This window comes from Quercus robur, chromosome 4 (genome assembly GCF_932294415.1).
Source record: "Quercus robur chromosome 4, dhQueRobu3.1, whole genome shotgun sequence".
In the NCBI taxonomy this organism is placed as follows: Eukaryota; Viridiplantae; Streptophyta; class Magnoliopsida; order Fagales; family Fagaceae; genus Quercus; species Quercus robur.
In genome coordinates this window covers 1,138,749-1,160,690 of record NC_065537.1, presented here as the reverse complement: position 1 = coordinate 1,160,690, position 21,942 = coordinate 1,138,749, and the positions used below count along the sequence as shown (strand labels likewise).

At 35.4% G+C, this 21,942-nt stretch overlaps 1 protein-coding gene across 2 annotated transcripts in view; it reads left to right on the top strand.

Moving 5' to 3' along the window:
- The window catches only part of LOC126720287 (protein FORGETTER 1), a 39,254-nt gene that overhangs the window by 1,516 nt on the left and 15,796 nt on the right, over positions 1-21,942 (top strand). For both annotated transcript variants that reach the window (XM_050422613.1, XM_050422612.1), the window contains exons 2-29: positions 3,295-3,360; positions 3,494-3,667; positions 3,745-3,875; positions 4,070-4,146; positions 4,763-4,944; positions 5,075-5,152; positions 5,242-5,374; positions 11,791-11,851; positions 12,073-12,154; positions 12,908-13,033; positions 13,159-13,302; positions 13,411-13,510; positions 13,593-13,724; positions 13,964-14,034; positions 14,109-14,281; positions 14,397-14,490; positions 15,845-15,942; positions 16,028-16,163; positions 16,369-16,475; positions 17,644-17,739; positions 17,848-17,935; positions 18,056-18,176; positions 18,305-18,416; positions 18,501-18,624; positions 18,694-18,771; positions 18,860-18,978; positions 20,679-20,732; positions 20,878-20,980. In XM_050422613.1, the coding sequence (XP_050278570.1) occupies positions 3,295-3,360; positions 3,494-3,667; positions 3,745-3,875; positions 4,070-4,146; positions 4,763-4,944; positions 5,075-5,152; positions 5,242-5,374; positions 11,791-11,851; positions 12,073-12,154; positions 12,908-13,033; positions 13,159-13,302; positions 13,411-13,510; positions 13,593-13,724; positions 13,964-14,034; positions 14,109-14,281; positions 14,397-14,490; positions 15,845-15,942; positions 16,028-16,163; positions 16,369-16,475; positions 17,644-17,739; positions 17,848-17,935; positions 18,056-18,176; positions 18,305-18,416; positions 18,501-18,624; positions 18,694-18,771; positions 18,860-18,978; positions 20,679-20,732; positions 20,878-20,980 (3,060 nt within the window). The remainder of the gene's footprint in view (positions 1-3,294; positions 3,361-3,493; positions 3,668-3,744; positions 3,876-4,069; positions 4,147-4,762; positions 4,945-5,074; positions 5,153-5,241; positions 5,375-11,790; positions 11,852-12,072; positions 12,155-12,907; positions 13,034-13,158; positions 13,303-13,410; positions 13,511-13,592; positions 13,725-13,963; positions 14,035-14,108; positions 14,282-14,396; positions 14,491-15,844; positions 15,943-16,027; positions 16,164-16,368; positions 16,476-17,643; positions 17,740-17,847; positions 17,936-18,055; positions 18,177-18,304; positions 18,417-18,500; positions 18,625-18,693; positions 18,772-18,859; positions 18,979-20,678; positions 20,733-20,877; positions 20,981-21,942) is intronic.

Sequence of the window (21,942 nt, the reverse complement as noted above, 5' to 3'; positions counted from 1 at the left end):
ATAGCATAACATATAATGCTGTTATGTTTATAGAAGTTCTATTTATAATACAACAACAACAAAGCCAAGTCTTAGTCTGAAAATTTTGGGGTTGACTATGTATATTCATGGGACTAATCAGGGTCTGTCATGAGTTTTATTTTTTCGCTGCTCAATTCTATACAAAGTCATACTCTTTAATAATAATGTGAGAACTAGTAAGACTTGGGCATAGCTTGGGCCTTGTTGCCAATGAGTCCTGGATCAAATGACGTTTTCTCTCTCACAAGTGTGGGTTGAGGGTGCGGTAATGGGTTCAAAATTCACTAGGTACATGTGTAACTTACCAATAAAGATAAACATTTCTGCAGTTTGAAATTTATATACCTACAATCACCACCTAGAAAACATGAGTGCAGATACATATTTTTTTTTGAATTAAACAACAGAAGGCGCCAATCCAATTTTGACTTTGCATATGAATGGATTCATTATCATGTTTGCCATTCATCTACATTTTCATCTAATTTGATGTCCAACAGAAGAAAAAGATCATTGTGTAGACATAAAGAACATGCGTTACTAACTCTTATGAAGAAAAATCGGGCAACCAATCAAATACAGCAAAAGGTGACCCAAAATCACTTTATGCACTTATGATTATTTTTATCTTTTGAATAGATGTATAAGGTCTATTAGATTGTCTCTCAATGATAGGTGATGAGTTCAAGTACCATTTGGTGGGGTGGGTATGGTTTGCATTCCTATTACTAATGGTTGCATGAGGGTTAGGATGATAGGAACTTTTAACCAAGCCCTAATGGGAAAATGGCTATGGCGATTTAAAACAGAAGAAAAACACATTTGTTGAGGTGTTTAGTACCTATGAAGCATGGTGAGGAATTGGGTGGTTCGAGTTAGAAACCTGTTTGAAGAGCATATGGGTGTGGCTTATGGAAAAGCATTAGGATGGGGTAGGAGTTTAGGACATACTTTTACAATGTTTACACTTTAATGTAGGAGATGGTTCTTGTATTTGTTTTCGGCATGACAGATGGTGTGGGGATCATTCTATGAAGGAGTTCTTTCTAGTTTTGTTTGAATGCTCCATTGCTAGAGAGGCATTGGTTGCTTCTATGCTGGTTAGACAAACCGTAGGGGAAATGAGGAGTTGGGATGTAATCGTTCTATTTGATTTTAATGATTGGGATTTTGGGGTGGTAGCTTCTTTCCTTATTCTTCTTTATTCAAATATCCCTTGAGGAGAAGGCGGTGATATATTGAGTTGGAGGTTGAAAGGGAGTGGAGATTTTTATGTAAGTTCTTTTTATAATGCCTTAAGGGGTCCACATGTAGTGCCTTTTCCATGGAAGAGTATTTGGTGTGTTAAGACCCAAAAGAGGATCTCATTCTTATGGATGATGACTTGGGGGGGGGGATCCTCACGTGACAACCTCATTTTGTGAGGATATATGTTAGTAGTTTGATGTTGTATGTGTCAGTGTAGAAGGGAGATGGTGCATCATTTATTGTTACACTGCATTGTTGCATTTGATTTGTGGAGTTTCGTCTTAAATGCAATGGATGTTATTGAAAAAGTCCTTGATCTCTTGTGTGGCTGGAGGAATTGGGTCAATAAACTTTCCTCAGATACTTTGAACTTAGTGCTGTTATATATGGTGTGGACATTATGGATGGAATGAAACCATTGTACGTTGGAGGATATGGAAACTCCGGTGACTCTTTTGATAGCATTGTTCCGTAGATCTTTCTATGAGTAGTCCCTTGCATGGGGTTTTACTAATAGTAATTCCGTACCAGATTTAATTGAGTCACTGCTCTTGTGTACATAATTTTCTTCTTGAACTTCTTCAGACACCCTTGTGTCAAATTTTGTACATGCAGTCTTCATTCAATAAAAGAAGGCACGTTAGTGTTAAGAGTTTTCCCAATTTGTGAAATTGTATGCCATCGCAAATTGGATTGCACTATATATTTATGTTAGAGGATAGGGTTTCATTTTCTGTATTTGGTCAATGGCTAAAGCACCTCATCTTAGTTTAATAAACGTGCTGGATACCCTTAACAGAAATGCAAGAAATCCTCCCCCAAAACCGAAAGCTATTAGCAGTTATACAAGCCCCTGAATAGGTGATCCTCTTCTTTGTTTAGCAATTTCAAACCTTCCCTTACATTTTCATTGATTCAGTTTTCTCTTTAAAAGAAAAATTGCCATCAATCTTTACAACTCCAGGTTTATATGCTTTCTTTAGGAAAATTAGGAATTACCAATTTAAGTAATTAATTATCAAGGCAGTGGAGTCTTATCCCTTGTACCATACAAATCATTACAACTTTTCATCACTCATTCAGAACTACACCCACAGCCAGGTTCCAACCAAGATAAAGCTATTGATTACACTGAGGGGAGGCCTTCCTGCCAAGAATACAGCCAGGAATCTCTCATTTTCTACGTAAAGCTTCACTAATCTCCGATTTATTGATGTTTCCTTATCATAAATTCTGACTTTAACTTTCCTCTTAATTGTTTGCATCATCAGCTCTTTACTTTTGGACTTGGCCTCCATGTGTTTTTGCATCCTCAGGGACCAGATATGGTAGACTGCTGCACCCAATTTTGCATGTTATCAGTTATAGCCTTCAAGCTAACTAGACCCCAATCCAACAATGTACTCCATCCAGTTCAGGATTCTCAATTAAACAGCATCTCATAGCTTCTCTCCATATCCTGCCAGTTAAGCTGCATTGGAAGAATAGATGCTCTCTATCTTCCATATTACTTCTGCAGTAGACACACCTCATTTCACCTCGATTCTCCACTGAGCTAATTTGCCCCTTGTGGTAAGCCTGTTCCTTATAGCAAGCCAAAGAACAAAGGCATGCCTCGGAAATGCGAATGAAAACCATATAATTTTCCACCAATCACTTCAGGCAAGTTGGTCTGCCCCTACTACCAATTGTCACCACATGCAGCTTACTTTGTATGGCACCAGATCCTCAGATCTTGTTGGTCTTCACACCCTAGTCTTAACCTTGTGACTTGATATCTTTGCTTCAATGTTGCTGGCAGCAAGGAGTCCTTAAAGGTTCCTATTTTCAGTGATCCTCATGCTAATATCTGCTTTTAATTTGTGAAATTTGTATAAGCCATCATCATTAATTGTTTAGGAAGACTTTTTCTTCCGATTGTATTTTATTCTAAAGTCATTTTAGTTTCCTTCCACCTACACTTCTGTTCTCCCTTTTTTTTTTGATAAGTACTTCTGTTCTCCCATTTACATTGTACTTTGTCAGGTAGCCATTGAAGTAGAGCGAGAAGAAGATGAAGGTGGCTTGGTGGGAGAGACATTCACAGACTATGTGAGTGATTTGTTTTTCAAGACATAAGAACCACTATTTGGGCATTTTCTCTCTTTTCTTATAGTGACTTGACATTTCAGTTGAAACTTTCAAACCAGTATTTTTGATGATTCTTGCATGAATCTTTTTGCAGCGCCCTCCGAAACTATCTATTGGCCCTCCCCATCCAGATCCTATTGTGGAGACATCATCCTTATCTGCAGTTCAGCCACCTGAGCCGACTTATGATCTAACAATCAGAGATGACTTGGAAAGCTCCAAAGCTTTGTCATGTTTGCAAATTGAGACATTGGTCTATGCTTGTCAGGTAGCTTTTATAAAATGCACGGTTATAATTCTTTGAATGCTCCTTTACTTGTAAGATAATGTGAGTTTCCATGACAGAGACACCTCCAGCACCTTCCCACTGTTACTAGGGCGGGATTCTTTGTCGGAGATGGAGCTGGTGTGGGTAAAGGCCGAACAATTGCAGGTTTAATATGGGAAAACTGGCACCATGGGAGGAGGAAATCATTGTACGTTTTCAGTTGCAATCTCTGTGTGCATGCTTAGTTTCTTATCACATATTTATATTTATTTTTTTATTTTTTGAAACCTTCCCTTCCCCTTGGGAGGAAAGATAACTGCATATGCTGCTGGGCAGTACTTGAAATATATTTCAATTCGTGTTTTGTAATTATTTTTTCCTATATTCAATGATCTTACACAGGTGGATTTCTGTTGGTTCAGACTTGAAGTTTGATGCTAGAAGAGACTTGGATGATGTGGGAGCAAATTGTATTGAAGGTAAAAAAAAATTGTAGTTATCTCCAGAAGTAATTTATATGACAATAATTTGGTTGTTTTAGTATATAAAATATTCTCATAAGAGTGTTGTAATTCTGCAAATGTAAAGGCTTTATCAAGATTGGCATTACACTTAATAAATTTGAGGATGGGGTGGCGATTGAAAGTTAGATGTGATGTGAGTTTCATGACTTATTCACTTGTAGAGAAAAATGAAGAGATCCTCATTGTTTACAATTTCCACACAATTTTAATTGTGGAGCATTGGGGAGTAATTGTAGCAATTATATTTAAGTAAAATTCTTTATATTAAATTGCATTTCAAGTATATTTTTTTGCATGGTTTCTCAGTGTATTTGGGGATTTTGAATTTTTTTGCTTGTTTGCTCTCTATATGGTTGCCTCATTTTGTTGTTTGATTTTGCTTGGTTTAATTCTTCACGTGTAAGTGATCAATTTGTTAAAATAATTTAAAGAAGAATATTACTTGTAGGGCACTATTGTCTCAACTACTAAGTATAGATTTGGGTTGCTTATTTTGAGGATTTTTGAAATGTTTATAGGATTATTGCTGTTATTCCTTGCCTGATTGCTATAATATATTTTATGTTTGTAGTGCATGCTTTGAACAAGCTGCCTTATTCTAAGCTTGATTCAAAGTCCGTTGGGGTCAAGGAGGGAGTTGTATTTTTGACATACAGCAGCCTCATAGCATCTTCTGAGAAAGGTCGGTCTCGTCTGCAGCAGCTTGCACAGTGGTGTGCATCAGGATTTGATGGTCTTGTCATATTTGATGAGGTACTAGATTTTTGTTCTTTGGAAATATTATTTTTTAAGTTGTGTAACTGATGCAATTAAGTGCTCCAAGGTTTCAATATATATATTTTTTTTTACCTTTCATTGCTAAGGGTCAATGGCTTCATTGTAGTGCCACAAAGCCAAAAATTTGGTACCGGAAGCTGGAAGTCAGCCGACACGTACGGGTGAAGCAGTTCTTGATCTGCAGGTTTGTCCTAAAAAACCTAGATGCAGGCAGATAATGGTAAAACTGGGTGTCCACTAACTCTTAAAATGTTCAAAATTTGAATATCACAGGCTCGACTTCCCGAAGCTCGTGTTGTTTATTGCTCAGCAACTGGTGCATCTGAACCACGCAATATGGGTTATATGGTCCGCCTTGGTCTTTGGGGAGCTGGAACAAGTTTCAATAATTTCCGTGATTTTCTGAGTGTGTATTCTTTTCTCTTAAGTCATGCTATGCATAATTGTGCTATTTTTATTTTTATTTTATATTTATTGAATATACAGCTTTCTTACTTATCCAAAAAAAAACAAAAACTTTACTCTCTCCTTTTTCCCCCTTACGCACCTTTTTTAGGGTTTTAACCAAATTGAATTTTCAACAAGTTCCAAGCTCCTAGGCATTGGAGTACAAAGTTGCAAAAGGGCAGTTTCTATAGCATCTTCAAGATCTTTTAAGTACACGAGACAGTTTCTAAAAAAAAAAAAAAAAAAAAAAAAAACACATGAGACATCTCCTTTTTAATTTCATACCTCAGCCCACTCCTGAATCGAGCAGTAGTCATAGGTTCACCTTCTACAACTTCAAACATAATAAATAATTTCTTCTATAGCTTTGCATAATCAATCACTTGCACTCACCTTGCTCAAGAGTGTACAACCAATCAAGCAGAGAATCTTGAAGGTGGCATTGAAGAATTTTTCTCCAAGAAGCACCTTACCATCTTGTTAAGTCAATCCACTTGTATAGGATCTCCCATGATGTCAAAGCACTATGTCAAATCTAACTCAAGACGGAAGCTTGAATGGGCTCTGCTACCAATTTTGATGTAGTATCTTTAGAAACTTAGCACTAAATTATATTTCTTGTTGAGGTCTTGAAAGGTTCTTTATCATGGGTTGATGTTTAAGGGTTTTGTTAATGAGAATACGGGATTTATTGATGACTTTTTGGTATTAAAGAATGACTTAAACATGAAATAAAGCAAGAACACTTGGAAATCATATCCTCAACTTAAATGGGTTGCTAGAATTTTATTAAAATCAATCTCAATATGAATTTTAGTGACTACAATAAAGCCTTTGTATCAGTGTTGGTAAAAGTGCAGGGCACACTTAAGCTCCAAGGCCTAGGCACAAAGCGCAAGCGCGCACTTTATTGAAGTGAAGCGCATGTTTTAAAAAAATAATTTAATAAATTTAAAAATAATTATTAGTGAGAAAGACAACAATCAAATGATCAAATTATCATATAAATTGAAATAAAACATTTTATATAATTTATATAACATTTATATAAGCCCTACTTTTGCAATGTTTGTGTTTTTAACACAAAAATTGAGAGTCAAGTCATTTTAATTTTTTGGATCAGCTAGATATGAATATTTCCATGAAATCTTTCTTAAATCTCCAATAGCCATAATTCCCTATGACTAATTACTAATAATAGTTAATAATATAATCACTTAATGACTATAAGATTATAAGAATTAGTCTGCTATGTTCAACATCAACTATTAAAGTAACTAAAAAATTATCACAAATTTATTATATCATACTCTTTTTTTTTTTTTTTTTTCATGAATGAGCTAAGAATATTAGGAAATAACAGTCTGGTAATTTGTATTGAGCAGATATTTAAAAGGGAAAAAAAATAGAAGAAGAAGAAGCTGGGTGGGTTACTGCTTTGGGGAGAAAAAACCAAGAAAAAATAAAAAAAAAGAGAAGAACTAGGGGTTGTGGGTTTCAAGAGAAGTTATATTCAAAATATTTTTTCGTAATAAGTCAGTTACACTAAAATTATGCCAAATCAATGGATTATATTAATAATGTCAAGATCCCATAGTTTTAATTCAGTTTTGGTTGATTTTTGAAAAATATAAAAAAGGGTGAAAATCACGCTTTGGGCTTTTTGAAAAGCGCAAAAAAGCTGCTTCTTTTGAATGCTCCTCGCTTTAGAGGCAAAAAGCACCAGGGCCTTGAGGCTTTGCACTTAAGTGCACTTTTACCAACACTGCTTTATATCGGCTATTGTTAAATCCTTTCTTAGAAGGACTAGGATTCCTAACTAACCTATTCCTAGAAAGAAAGTGTTTAGTTACTGATTGTAGGAAATGTAAAACTTAATCATTTAATTAATATTCTAACCCTCTCCCGTCACGTGTAGGCCCAAACTCTACCTTAATTAGTGGGCCCAACATGTGGGATTTAATATTTCAAATGGGAAATAGAGTGGAGACAAAGATCGAACTTAGGATCTCCTGATCTGATACCATAATAAATTGCCGATTGTTTTAAAAGCTTAAATTTTTAGGAAATTGTAAATTTAATCATTCAATCATAATTCTAACTTAATAAATTATCGATTGTCTCAAAACTTCAAGTTGTTAGGAAGTTGTAAATTTAAGGGGTAATTACACTCTACCACCCTAAATGGCCTAAACTATATCCCAATTACACTTACCCCCCCGGATTTTCAGAATGCACAATTACCACCCTAAACTATAACCCGTGTTTCACTTTACACCTTACAGTCAATTGGGCTGTTAACTTGAACGAAAAAGCATGTCACATGCTACTTACGTGACTACGCAACTTCTACATACGTGGCACTACATGAAAAGACCGAATCGCCTCTCTTCAATCCCTTAAAAAAAAAACAATGGTTACGTGGTACTACTAGAGTTAAATTTGTTAAACGATTTTGTTTTAAGGGATTGGAGAAGGAAAATTTGGTCTTTTCATGTTGTTGCACATTTGCAAAGGTTACATGAGTCGCACGTGACATGCTTTTTCGTTCAAGTTAACAGTCTGCAAAGTGAAATATAAGTTATAGTTTAGGGTGGTAAGTGTAAATGAGGGTATAGTTTAGGGATCGATTGGGTCATGCCAGGTTCAGTTGAAGACATACTATTCTGTTGGTTTCATTGGCTTGGGAAGCATAGTTCTGACATTTGGGATTTGGTCCCAGGCTGTTTGATGTGGACTATTTGGTCTGAATAGAATCGGCGGGTTTTTGAGGATGAGGGGAAAACTGTGGTTCAGTTATTAGAGTTGTGCCAGAGAACCCTCTTTGATTGGTCTTGATGTTGGGGTTTCTCGGATTGTTCTACCCTTACGGATTTTATTTCTTCTATTAGAATAGAATAGGGGCTGTTTTTGTCTTGTTGTTTATTTTTTTCCATTGTTCACTACTATGAACTCTTTGTGTTTCTCTTGTTTTCCTCTTTTTTTAAATAATATTCTCTTATTACTTATATAAAAAAAAGAGGTATAGTTTAGGAAGATAAAGTATGATTTCCCCTAAATTTTACCATTTAATGATAATTCTAACTCTTTTCCTCGTGTGGGCCCAAACTCCCATTTGATAAGTGAGGTTCAACATGTGAGATTTTTAACATTTTAAGTGGGAGGTAGAGTGGAGATAAAGATTGAACTCAAGACCTCTTGCTTTGATACTTTGTTTAGTTACTGATTGCCCCAGAAGTTTAAGTTGTTAGGAAATGGTGAATTCAATAATTTAATTAATATTATAACAACTAGGATTACTAAAAATAAAGAAAAGTACTTAAGAACTTGTAAACCAAATAGGGAAAGTACTCAAAACACAAAGTAAATCATGGGCCTTTGGTACAACTAGGGAAAGGCCTTTCTTACATACTGGGAACCTACCAAACTGCCCCTAATTTAGTAAAACTGAACCAACAACTTTCTAACAAGAAACTTAATACTAAGACTAAATAATAACTAAGTAGCCTATGAAAGGTGCCATGAAATCCCCACATCTAAACCAGACCACAAATATTGAATCCTTTGGTACTTAATGTTGTTTTTCATTGAACTCTTTATTATTAGCATCATAGTTGCACAAAGTTGTACAGTGTTGAATATCTTGTTCTTATAAATATAGTTGAGTGCTTCTCCTCCGTTCAGGTAGGCATTTTGTTAGCACTTAAGATCTTATTGAATATGTTTGCTAACTAGCATATACACACATGACCCAAGCGCTTCTAAACTTAAATGGGAATATCATTAGGTTCCATGGCTTTTCCCAACATTTTCGTCCTCCTCAATGTGTCTTTAAACTCAGCTTTTCTCATTTTCATTTTTCACCCAAGTACTTCTAAGGTTTCTATCCTCTATTGGCTTACTCAAATTGCTCCAATCTCTTTTTTTTTTGATAAGTAAGAAGAAAATATTAATAATAAGGGAAAAGCATTAAAATACAAAGGGTTCACGGTAGAGAACAAAAAGACACAAACAACCACTAAGAAAAACTAAGAAAAGCTAATAGACGAAAGGAATTCCATAAGGGTAAAACAATCTGAATAACCCCAACACCGAGACTAATCAAAGAGGGTCCGTTGGCACAAATCTACTAACTGAACCACAGTTTTCCCCTTATTCTCAAAAGAACGCCGATTTCGTTCAGTCCAAAAATTCCACATTAAACAGCCTAGAACTAGATTCCAAATATCGGAGCTATGTTTCCCAAGCCAATGGTACCAACAAAATAATAAGTCCGCTACTGAACCTGGCATGACCCACTCGATCCCAAACAACCGAAGCATATGAGTCCACAAAGAATGAGCTATCGGACAGAAAAGTAATAGGTGATTCACAGATTCCTCATTACAACAGCACATACAACAACGATTCACCAAAGGGCGGCCACGAAGCATAAGGTTGTCCAAGGTAAGGATCTGACCATGAGCTGTTGTCCACATAAAAAAAGCCACCCTTTTAGGAACCTTGACTTTCCAAATGCCCTTCCAAGGGAAAATGGAAGGAGTTGCATTTCGAATCTTATGATAGAAAGACCGAGTGTCAAACTTCCCATTTCCATTAAGACCCCAACGCAGCCTATCACCCCATTACCCCTAGGGATCCGGGTTTGGATGAAATGAAGAAGGGACTAAGAAGCCGCTAACTCCTAATCATTGAAATCCCTAAAAAAGCTTAAACTCCACACTCTGTCGTTATCACCCACTAAAGGGCTTAACACTTCAGAAACATAAGCTTCTTTATTAGCAGAACACAAATATAACTGGGGATAGAGAATTTTAAGAGGGACATCTCCAGTCCATTTGTCATGCCAAAAAAGAACACGGGAACCATCCCCCACTACAAAAGACAAATGCTTAGCAAAACTTTCCCACCCTTCACTAATACTCCGCCATAAACCACAACCATGAGCCCTTCTGCAAACTCTAGAACACCAACCCCCTTTCCCCTCCCCATATTTCATGGCTATGACCCTCCGCCATAGATGAGTGATTTCATGGCCATACCTCCAAAGCCATTTCCCTAATAGAGCCTGATTAAAATACACCAAATTCCGAATTCCCAGACCACCCAACTCGCGCGGAAGGCATACCTTTTCCCAAGCCACCAAAGGATATTTGAAACACTCAACTGAAGAACCCCATAAAAAATTCCTCTGAATACATTCCAATCTAGTCGCCAATCTCATGTATCTCTTCAATTATAAAGTTTCTCATAATAGTCTTTTCATCTCTCTTTAATTTCTTCCTTTACTAACACTATTTGATCTTCATCTTTAATGCACTTGGCACAATTCAAGTCTCTTGTTTTCATTTCTAATGTCTATGATAAGTTTGTTTTCATTTCTGTTTGTCTTAGCAAATTTATATATTTTTTTTTCTCCATCCTTTGTCCCTAACTTGCTATATAATTCATAGTAACTCCTAAATTTTTCCTCTTGGATAGCCTTCTTTGCTTCTTTTTTTGCCACTTTATATAATTTTGGCTTAAATATGCTTTTGGTCCTCAACTTAAATATGCCTCTTGTACTGTGTCTTGTTACTATCCTTTCTGTCATCTTATTGTCGAAATTGCTGACATGACTAATAGAATGCTTGTGTGTCACTTGATTATAGTCCGAAATGTGTGCATGTTATAAGCTTAACAGAATCCCTGATGCACCAGGCGTGCTTTAAGCTTGAAGCCCAGGTTTAGCACGTTATGGTGTCTCAGCAAGGCAACTTAAATGATGCCAACCCATGAAGTGTGAATATGGATATAGTGTATGGGTAGAATATGATATTGATATGATCATATTTGGATTATTAAACTATAACTGGAATGTCTGCGTGTTTTAAATGTTAGAATACCTGTAGTTGCTGTATACAATAACTTAATCATGCTAGCTTCTCTTATCTACTCTGTGTCATTCCTTTCCCTATCTATAATTCATTATTAAATTTGCCAGACAATTAATTGCTCAAGTGACAATCTCAATTGCAGTGTCATGTTGAAATACATGGCTTTAGTTGAAGCAGTTCATTGTATAAAGATATATGCATGCATCCATCATCCATGCACACCACACACTAGCACAAAATGCATCAATTCATTTACTTTTATTTAATGAAGGTAAATAATATTTCATTTTTGGTTATTGGTTACTGTTCATACATATTTCATTTTTGGTTAATGGTTACTGTTCATACAATTTGTTTACACTCTTCCCCAAATCACTTTCGTTTTTTTTTTTTTTTTTTTTTTTTTTTTTTTAAAATTTTTTTTATGTCACTTTGTTAATGTCCTACTTAAACTAGTTAAAATTACACAGATAATTTTCTAAAAGAAATTTATTTGCAGATGCTCTTGAAAAGGGTGGTGTTGGAGCATTGGAACTTGTTGCCATGGACATGAAAGCAAGGTTTTTTTATTTTTTATTTTTGTAAAATTAAAGAAAATATTTTGTTTTGCTAATGATGGAATGTTGCTTTTAAATCTCTTCCCTATTCTTCTTTGCTAGATTTACTTGAGCATTGAAATCTAAGGGACTGATTGTACTCCCCAAGTACACGGTGCACATGGGTGTTTTTTTTATCAATAAATTTTTTGTTACTTATCAAAAATATGTTCTCCACATGTCAGGGGGATGTACGTATGTCGTACACTTAGCTACAAAGGAGCAGAGTTTGAAGTTGTTGAAGCACCATTAGAAGATGAAATGATGGTATAAGGCACTAATTTGCTTTATTGACACTTAAATAAAATCACTTTTTGTTGTTATTAGTTGATATGTATATGTTTCCAATGCAAGCAACAGTTGTAGTTTGGTGTGTACATGCTTCATAATCTCAGTTTTTTGCCTTGGCTTAATGAAAATTAATGTTGGTACTTGGCCGTAATCCATAAAATTGCTCACATTGTTTGGTTGCTCTTGGGTGAGCTTATTTGGGTTGCTGTCCTTGATGTTGTTCTCCACCGCCGCGGGGGAAAAATTGTTAATTGGTTAGACCTTGTGTTCAAGTTCTATCGGGCCCACCTCGAGTAGGCCAGCCAAAGGAATGGAGGAGGCACTTTCGTGGAGATGCAACTTTAAATACACACATGTGCAGACATGCATGTTTGTCTGAATTCTGTTGCTGTGGGTGAAAAAGAGAAAATCTTTGCAATATTATGATTGTGACCAGTGTAGTGGAAATTATACTAGTTGTCTGCTTTGAGCTTAAGGGATGGAATGTGCATGTGTTTTCTAAATTTTTTTTTGTGACTTTCTGTAGGCTTTGCTTCTTTTTTGCTGAGGTGTATTTTTTTTAATGATCATTGTGAACAACTAAATTCAATATCTCGTATGAATGCATTTTAAACACTATAAAGCATTGTCCTTATTTATTTTCAATATTATATTCAATTTGTAATTTTCTTGTTTCTTGAAATTTCTGTAGATCTCTAGAGTTTTATCATCCTACTTTGCTTTTCTTAGGAAATGTATAAAAAGGCTGCAGAGTTTTGGGCAGAGTTACGCGTGGAATTGCTGTCAGCAAGTGCTGTTCTTTCAAATGAGAAACCTAATAGTCAGTTGTGGCGATTATATTGGGCAAGCCATCAGGTATATGACCTGCGGGGTCGTTGGTATGGCTTTAATATTTTTGGCATTGCATTTGAATTTTTATTTCTTTTTCAAGTTCTTACTCCATTCACATAGTTGCTATGTTTCTCCATGTGCTGTTGTAGCGTTTCTTTAGACATATGTGTATGTCAGCTAAGGTGCCTGCTACTGTAAGACTAGCTAAGCAAGCATTGAATGAAGATAAGTGTGTGGTGATTGGCCTTCAGAGTACCGGAGAGGCACGGACTGAGGAAGCTGTGACAAAATATGTGCGTTTTGGTTTTGTGTTAGTTCTATGCGTTTACTACTAAATGTATGTTTTTGGGATTATTTGATATTCATATTTGAATGCTTTTTAATTCCTTGCCTTGAACTAGGGTCTTGAACTGGATGATTTTATTTCGGGACCTCGAGAACTATTGCTAAAATTTGTGGAGGAAAATTATCCTTTGCCAGAAAAGCCTGAACCTCTCCCAGGCATGTAGTTGGTTATCTAGAGCTTTTTTTGTATCTTTCATAAGTCTTCTTAACTGAGCGTTGCTTTCTTATTATATTATAGGAGAGGAAAGTGTAAAGGAGCTTCAACGGAAAAGACACTCAGCGACTCCCGGTGTCTCAATAAAAGGGAGGGTTAGGAAAGTTGCAAAATGGAAACCTGCAAGTGATGGTGAAAGTGATGAAGAATCTGATAGTGAGTTTACTAGACACTGTTGGATCTGTTGCATTTATCTATCAACTACCTTCTCTTTTGTACCATAAAGCTTTTGCAAATCAGATTTTATTTATTTGTATTTGGTGTGATTCCATATTATCTGCTGAGACAAAAGTTGTGAACTTGTTGAAGTACTTGCTTTCTTGTCACTAAGGGCTTTTTTTTTTTTTTTTTTTCCTTTGAATTCTTGTCACCAAGTTTCTGTTTAATCAATGCAGCTGATTCTGCTCATGAATCTACTGAATCTGATGATGAGTTTCAGATTTGCGATATTTGCAATCTTGAAGAGGTAATTTCTTTTGACATAACAAGCTGGTTTGAGAGTCTGCAATATGTTACTAATGATTACATCCTTCCCTGCAGGATAGGAAGAAATTGCTTCAATGTTCTTGTTGTTCCCAACTGTTCCATCCTGCTTGTTTAGTCCCACCTGTCACGGAAATAGTAATCGGAGATTGGTCATGTCATTCATGCAAGGAAAAAACAGAAGAATATCTTCAAGCAAGACATGCCTATCTAACCGAACTTTTAAAGAGGTTTCCTACTTCAAGAGTTGTACATCTTTGGAGGGTTTATGGGTCTGGGGGTGGTAATTTTTTAAGTTACAAATTGCTTAAGGCAGTAATGCATGTGTATAAACCTTGGTCATAGGTATGAAGCAGCTATGGAGCGTAAGACCAAAATTTTGGAGATTATTCGTTCTTTGGGTCTTCCAAACAATCCTTTAGATGACATTATTGATCAGGTGGTGTCCACATGTTGTTATCATTTTCATGAATTGTTTACATTGTATTAGTATGAATATTTGTAGTTTTGTATGCATTCCTTCAAAAGTTTTCCAAAATTCTGCTGAAGAAGGATAGCTTCATGATTTTTTGGCATTGAGTTGAAACATGGCTATGACTAGTTATGGGCTTAATATAGAGACTGTTTTGCATATAGCATCTGCAGTCAACCTCTATGCTTGTGGTTTGGGAACCTGCGAAGATTGATGAGATGCTTCTTTGTATGATTGTATCTGACTTAATTATTCAACTTCCATTACTAACCCAAGAACTGCAGTCAGCTGAAGTTACTGAATATGCAAAATGAGCTGCAGTTCTGAAATCAAACAAGACTTTCCTAACCAGGGTATGGTGTCATTGACCTGTGAAGTGGGGTTTGAATTGGCAAACAAAGCAATATTGGCCAAGTGAATGCAGCAACATTTGGGTGAACATTTTCCAATATTCTGCCCTTGAGTATTATATTTAGTTCAGAGTTAAAAGTTGAAGTCCTGTACCTGGAAATGTTGTAGCACTGTATCTAATAGCTGGCAGATGGGATGTGGCTTTCCTAGGTGACATTGTCGTGTAACTAACCCATGTTAAGATTCAATACAAATAATAAAATATATTGAGTGTATGATTTGATATAGATTTTCACCATCAACTTGGGAGCTTATGTACATCCCTACAACCTCAGCATCATAACAATACAGTAACAAGTGCATAATATTCACCATCGTACCAGTTGGGTCATAACAACTAGCTAGAAATGCTCACCATTTTCCCTTGATTCCATTTCTAAGGAGTTCTTTTGTAGTAGTGGAAGTTAAAGCTGAGTAGGACAGAACTGAGGATACGGTGACTTTGAGTAAATGAGGGCATGCATGTTTAGTGAAAGAACCTTATCTCAATTTGCTAGGTTCTGTTTTTCAGTCCTGAAAGACTAAGAACTGTGAACTTTATGTCTGTTTTTCCAGATTGAAGCCATTAGTTGAGTTGTGATACTGTTGTAACTTCCTGAGTCCTTTAAAAGCTCAACAGCTACTTTTTCGTTAACAAAGCCTATCTGTGGGGGAGGTGACTACATTCTTTTCATGTGGATAAGAGGGGGAGGGAGAGTAAAAGAGGAGGGGGGGGGTGGGGGTTGGTGTGATAATTTATTATTGTAATTTGTTGCCTCACATGTTAGTCTTTGTTCTTCTGTGCACTGTCAAACTTAACTGCTTTTTATACTTGGACATTGGATCTGTTTAGTTAACAGTGGAATCAGGGGCAGTTCTGCTGCATCTAATGCTATTATCCTTGTTGACCATGCATGTAACTTTTATGCAGCTTGGAGGGCCTGAAAAAGTGTCAGAAATTACAGGGAGGCGAGGCATGCTTGTAAGGGCTGCTAGTGGAAAAGGTGTAACTTACCAGGCACGGAACACGTGAGTTTGGGTATCCTTTTCCTCACGGTTCTTTGTTTTTTTTTTTCATGGTGGCTAAAAGTTGCTATTTTGTATATTGCTTTAGAAAAGAAGTCACAATGGAGATGGTCAACATGCATGAGAAGCAGCTCTTCATGGATGGTAAAAAATTGGTTGCCATCATTTCTGAAGCGGGGTCAGCTGGTGTTTCTTTGCAGGCAGATAGAAGAGCTACAAATCAGGCATGTTTATTTTGTGAAACTTTTCTCATATGCAGGGCATGGTTTTTCGACTACCTCATCTGCATGCTTACTGCAATTTTCTTCTTAGTAAGAACTGAATATAACATCCCTAGAGGGTGCCAAACTGTTATTCTCCATTTTCTTTTCAAGCTGTTCCCTTTTCTCATTTTATTTTTTATTTTTTTATTTTACTATTTGATGACAGAAAAGAAGGGTGCATTTGACACTAGAACTTCCATGGAGTGCTGACCGAGCAATTCAACAGTTTGGAAGAACTCATCGGTCAAATCAAGCCTCAGCGCCTGAGTACAGGTTAATAAACGCCATATATTTAAATGATAGCTGCAATAGCTTGGCCTAGCAAAAAGAAAAAGAGAAAAGGCTACAATAGCTTGTACTCTTTTAACTTTGCCCCAGAAATGAAAAAGAAAAGGCGACCTCTCTTTGACCTACGTCAAATGTGTGTGGTTGTGGATGTTTTAGGGTTTAGGGTGGTTCTAGGGTGTAGAATTGTTGATGAAAGGTTAGGGTTCAAGATTGAGTATGGTTGTAGTAGAATAGAGAAGATTTGATTTAGGGTTGAAAAGAACAAAAAAAAAAAAACATAAGTCGATTTTTTTTCACAACCTGTTAACAGTTCCCTGAATAGTATTGCAAGGGAAAAGAAATTGAAGAGAAAAGGAAGGGAAAAAGATCAATAAGGCTAATGTGTCTCAATACTCAAAACACTCAATATTTTATTGATCAACTGTAACTTATTGAGTACAAAACTCATAGACCCTAATTCTAACTTCTTTTGGTAGAATGAGGACTTCTGCTTCAAGTAGTAAACCAAATCCTAATTGAATTAAACCATGGCCCATACCCAACAATTGTAGAATTACAAAAATACCCTTGACTCTAGAATGAACAAATACAACATAAAATAAAATATAAACCCTAGTTAACCGCTGTGGACACTTTTCTTGGATTTTGCCTTAACCTTAGGTTTCCAAAGAGGATATTCTTTCTCTAACCATGTTATTTTTTTTATAAGTATTTCTCTAACCATGTTATGGTTATGCCATCCATTTGTCTCTTGACCATTACGTTTTACAACTTTCATGCTTGTTTCTCTTTTTACTAAACTTGCTCTCTATGTACTCTATTTTAGACTTAGGCTCAGTCCTTTAGATTTTAAAGTACCCCTCTATATTTCTTACTTGGTGTTGACTACGCTACTAATTTCATCCACTAAAACTTTACTGTCCTCAAAAAAGCATACACTAAAGGACTTCAACTTGAAAGTGTAGTAAGTTCATTCATAATCAACACAAGGAATTCTTGATGCAATCGTATTGTGATAGAAAACTCACTTGTGAAATCTCCACTTAGTTGAGACAGTTGCAAATGGTTGCCACATTCAAAGAAGATGTCTTTGATGATTTATGGAGTTTTTGAATTTGTTTGACAAATTAATTTTTACTCCTATGCTTTGCAGGCTACTCTTCACTAATCTAGGCGGAGAGCGCAGATTTGCATCAATTGTTGCCAAGAGATTAGCATCTCTTGGTGCTTTAACACAGGGAGACCGCAGGCAAGTTGGATTTGTTCTGATATTTTGGTTATGAAAGCACTATGTGAATTCAACTTATTCATGAACCCACTGAATCCTGTGCATTATATGTGGTTGAATACATTGCAGGGCAGGGCCACATTTGAATGCTTATAATTATGATAGTGCTTATGGAAAGAGGGCCCTTGTGGTGATGTATAAAGGAATAATGGAGCAGGTTCTTATTTTATTTTATAGCATTTTCCTGACAATAATATCTCTCTTGCTCTCTTTGTGCTAAAACCAGTGGAAAAAATAAGCGGTATACTGTGGGAACTAACAAACTCATACTTTTCAGGATTCTCTGCCAGTTGTACCTCCTGGATGTTCATCGGAAAAACTAGAGACAATCCAAGATTTCATTGTGAAGGCAAAAGCTGCTCTTGTGTCTGTTGGAATAGTTAGGGACACAGTTCTTGGTAATTTTTAATACTAAAACCATCTACTTACAACTGAGTGGAATGAAACCATCTACTTGTTCACATTCTTGTAACTATCACTTTTACTTGGTTTTATATATATGATCGAGTTTTAAAATTTGGCACAGCTAATGGAAAAGATTCTGGAAAGTTGTCTGGCCGTATTGTTGACTCAGACATGCATGATGTTGGACGTTTCCTTAATCGGATTTTAGGCTTGCCCCCTGATATTCAAAACAGGTCTGTGGGTTGTTGATTGTAAAGTGATATGGTCACTGCAGTTAGAATTGTGCTTGTTATCTTAACAAATCCATCGAAACACAGGCTGTTTGAGTTATTCATCAGCATCTTGGATCTCCTTATTCAGAATGCACGCATTGAAGGGAATCTTGACTCAGGGATTGTTGATATCAAAGCTAATGTCATTGAATTGCAAGGAACTCCCAAGGTTAATTCTTCTTCTGAATCTCTCACCAGGTTTTCAAATTTTGTCTTACTAATTTCGTTTTTTGTGCAGACTGTTCATGAGGATCAAATGTCTGGGGCATCAACAGTGCTGTTTACTTTCACTCTTGATCGTGGAGTCACGTGGGAGGTGCCTTTTCCATTCCAAATGTTAAGTTGAGTGGGTTGTTGATTTTGGAAAGTAACTAAACATGTCTAATTCAATTTTCCTGTGTCAGTCTGCAAGTACCATGCTTGACGAGAAGCAAAAAGATGGGCTTAGTTCAGCAAATGATGGGTTCTATGAATCTAGAAGGGAGTGGTTGGGGAGACGTCACTTCATTTTGGCATTTGAAAGGTATTATATTTGGATTTTCTTATATCCATGCTTTTTCTTGTTGAATCTTACATCCATGCAATCATGCACTTATATAAATATAAATTTCCTGTGTACATGGTCTACTTTTTGATTTTTAATAAAAATTTTATTACTTATAAAAAATATACATTTACATAAATAAATCAAAGAAGGAATCTAGAACAACTTATTGTTTTCATGTCTTCTTTATATATATTATTTTTTTGGGAGTTTCAACTTTCTGACTTGTTGGCTTGTCTTCATAAGAATGATACTATCTCTAAAATGCTAAGGGCCTGTTTAGTGTGAGGATTCTTGTTTTTGTTTTCAAAACAATGTGAATATGTTTTTCAAAAAATTGGGTTAGAAATCAGTTTCCAGGGAACAAATTTTTGCATTATGTGTGTTTGGCTGCATTTTTTGAGAATTTTTTTTAAAGAACTGAAAACAAAAAATATTTTGTTTGGGGCCAAGATATTTACAATAATGCCATTGAAAGCAATTTTCAGAGTACTGAAAACCCCCCAAGGGCTTTTTTCAGGATACATGTTTTGAACACTGTATTTTGGAAACTATTTTATTAAAACTGTATCCTCAAAACACCTACCAAACACTAGATTTATAAGTGGGACCCAGCATTCTCAGGTTTCAAAAGCAAAATAATGTATTAAAAACCTTCTACCAAACTGGCCCTAAATTGATACGATAAGAATTTGGATATCTTGTGCTTAAAAACACAAGGAATGTTGCACCACTATGCTCATATTATGGGTGGCAGTTTCAAAGTCAGCCAAAGTCATACATATTGAATTTTAGATTAGAGGTACTAGATCTTTGGCAGCGTTCGGATGAGATGAGCTGATGTTGAATAAAATTGTTCCTTATGTGTATTATTTAGTCCTTAATTTAGGTAAATATTTCTACCTATCCTATTTTTTTTGTCCAGTATTCTATTCTTGGTTGTCCTAAAATACTTCAGTTTTAAAAGTCAACTGTCATTAATTACTTTTTTTCCAATACCCTGCCGTTTATTTTATTTAAGTGTGTGTTTCTATATATGTGTGTGTGCATATTAAAAGTGGACAAAAAAAAGGGGACAGAGGATGTATTACATTTTAACTAGACTGGACTGTATATTGATATTATATGGGATTAGCTAATGTTATCATTTTTTCCCCCTTCAAATTGCTTGTTATTCATCTTGCACAGTACCATTAAGTAAATATCTACTTTGGTTACTAATTGCTAGAATATGAGTGGCTAGAAACTCCAAAGTCCAGACATGCTTCTCGCATTAAGGGAAGTTACCTTGAGTTAGTTGAACAATATAATGTAATTTGATGTTCTTATATCAAAACCTATTGTTTCTCTTTGACATGTTGAAATTGCGGGCTTGATTTTACTTTTTACATTAAACCATCCCAAGGTCTATATCTGTTGACTATATTTTTTTGGGGTTAAGTTACCTAGTGTGATTTTTTCACTTTACTATTGGAACTTATTTCCTTTTTATTTTGAAACCATCCCATATAGTTTATTCTTTACTAAATCTTACAAATAAAAACCTCAATTGTCATATTTATGTGCACCTGCATTACTAATGCACACGAACGTACACAATAGCATATATATAATTCAAATCAGTAAAGCCACCTGCTTGACTTGCTCTTTTCATTGTTTTGCTCTGATTTGTGTTTCAGTTCTGCTTCTGGATTGTATAAGATAGTCCGTCCTGCTGTTGGGGAGTCAATAAGGTATAGATATTTTATTTTCATAATTAATAGATTTATATGATAAAAGATCATAACTATATTGTTTTTTTCTTGGTAGTTACCTGACTTTATTAAGCATTGCACTTTAACCTCTAATTTCTAACCACCTTATTTTTATGTTCTCCAGGGAAATGACCCTGTCAGAGCTTAAAAACAAGTACAGAAAATTATCATCTTTGGAGAAAGCTCGTAGTGGTTGGGAAGATGAATATGAAGTATCATCTAAACAGGTAGAGACTGTTGATGAAATTATTTTTGTATATATAGTTGAGTGATGTCTGCATAGAACAACATTAATGATCAGTTTCATATGAATAATTGGCTAATTAGGTGTACATGACTTGATATTGAAAATTGCTATTATATTTGTGATTAAAGGCATGAATTGCTTACTCACTATTCTGTAACAATGCTGTTCAAGCCACCTTCAACTAGATGTATATGCTGAAACAATGTGGCTCATAATTTCTTTCCACCTAATATTTCCTAAAAAGTCTTGCTGGACTATGAAGATTAACATATAGTTGTTCCAACTAAACAGGTGGTGACTCATAAATGTTTGATACTGCAAACTCATTATTTTTTCAGCATTATCTAGTTTACACACTACATGGTACAAATGTTTTATTTTAGCAGTATTGAAATTTTTAACAAAAAAGTGTTGTACAAGACTAAAAGAATCCCAATGTTAGATTATATGTTTGCAATACGAATGCCAAATTGCATGCCAATTGGATGTTATTTACTATTCGATCCCTAAACATATTTTATATGTAGTATCCAAAGTACACTGCCTGTGTACTTGGGGTTCTCCTTTTTGTTTATTCTTATTTTCAATGAAGCACTATTACTTGTAAAGGAAAAAAAAAAAAAAACTATGTTTTATGTGCAATTCTAAAATACGAAAAACTTGAAATCTTAACAAATTTTTTAGATTTAGTAGTTATTGATTTTTAATCATCTTGATATTTTTTAAATTATGTGGAGGGTGTAAGGAGATACTATAATGCAATGTTGGACTGTTCAAAAACTCATCCAATAAAAACTTATTAAGTGGTGTGGAGCTAACATAATTACATTAGGTGTAGCTTAAATTTTAGTCTATATAAATAAATAAGAACCTTGGAGTAGTAAGTGCAAAGGATTCCTTGTATTACCTCCTTAACTACTTGAATTTCTCTCTAAAAAATTT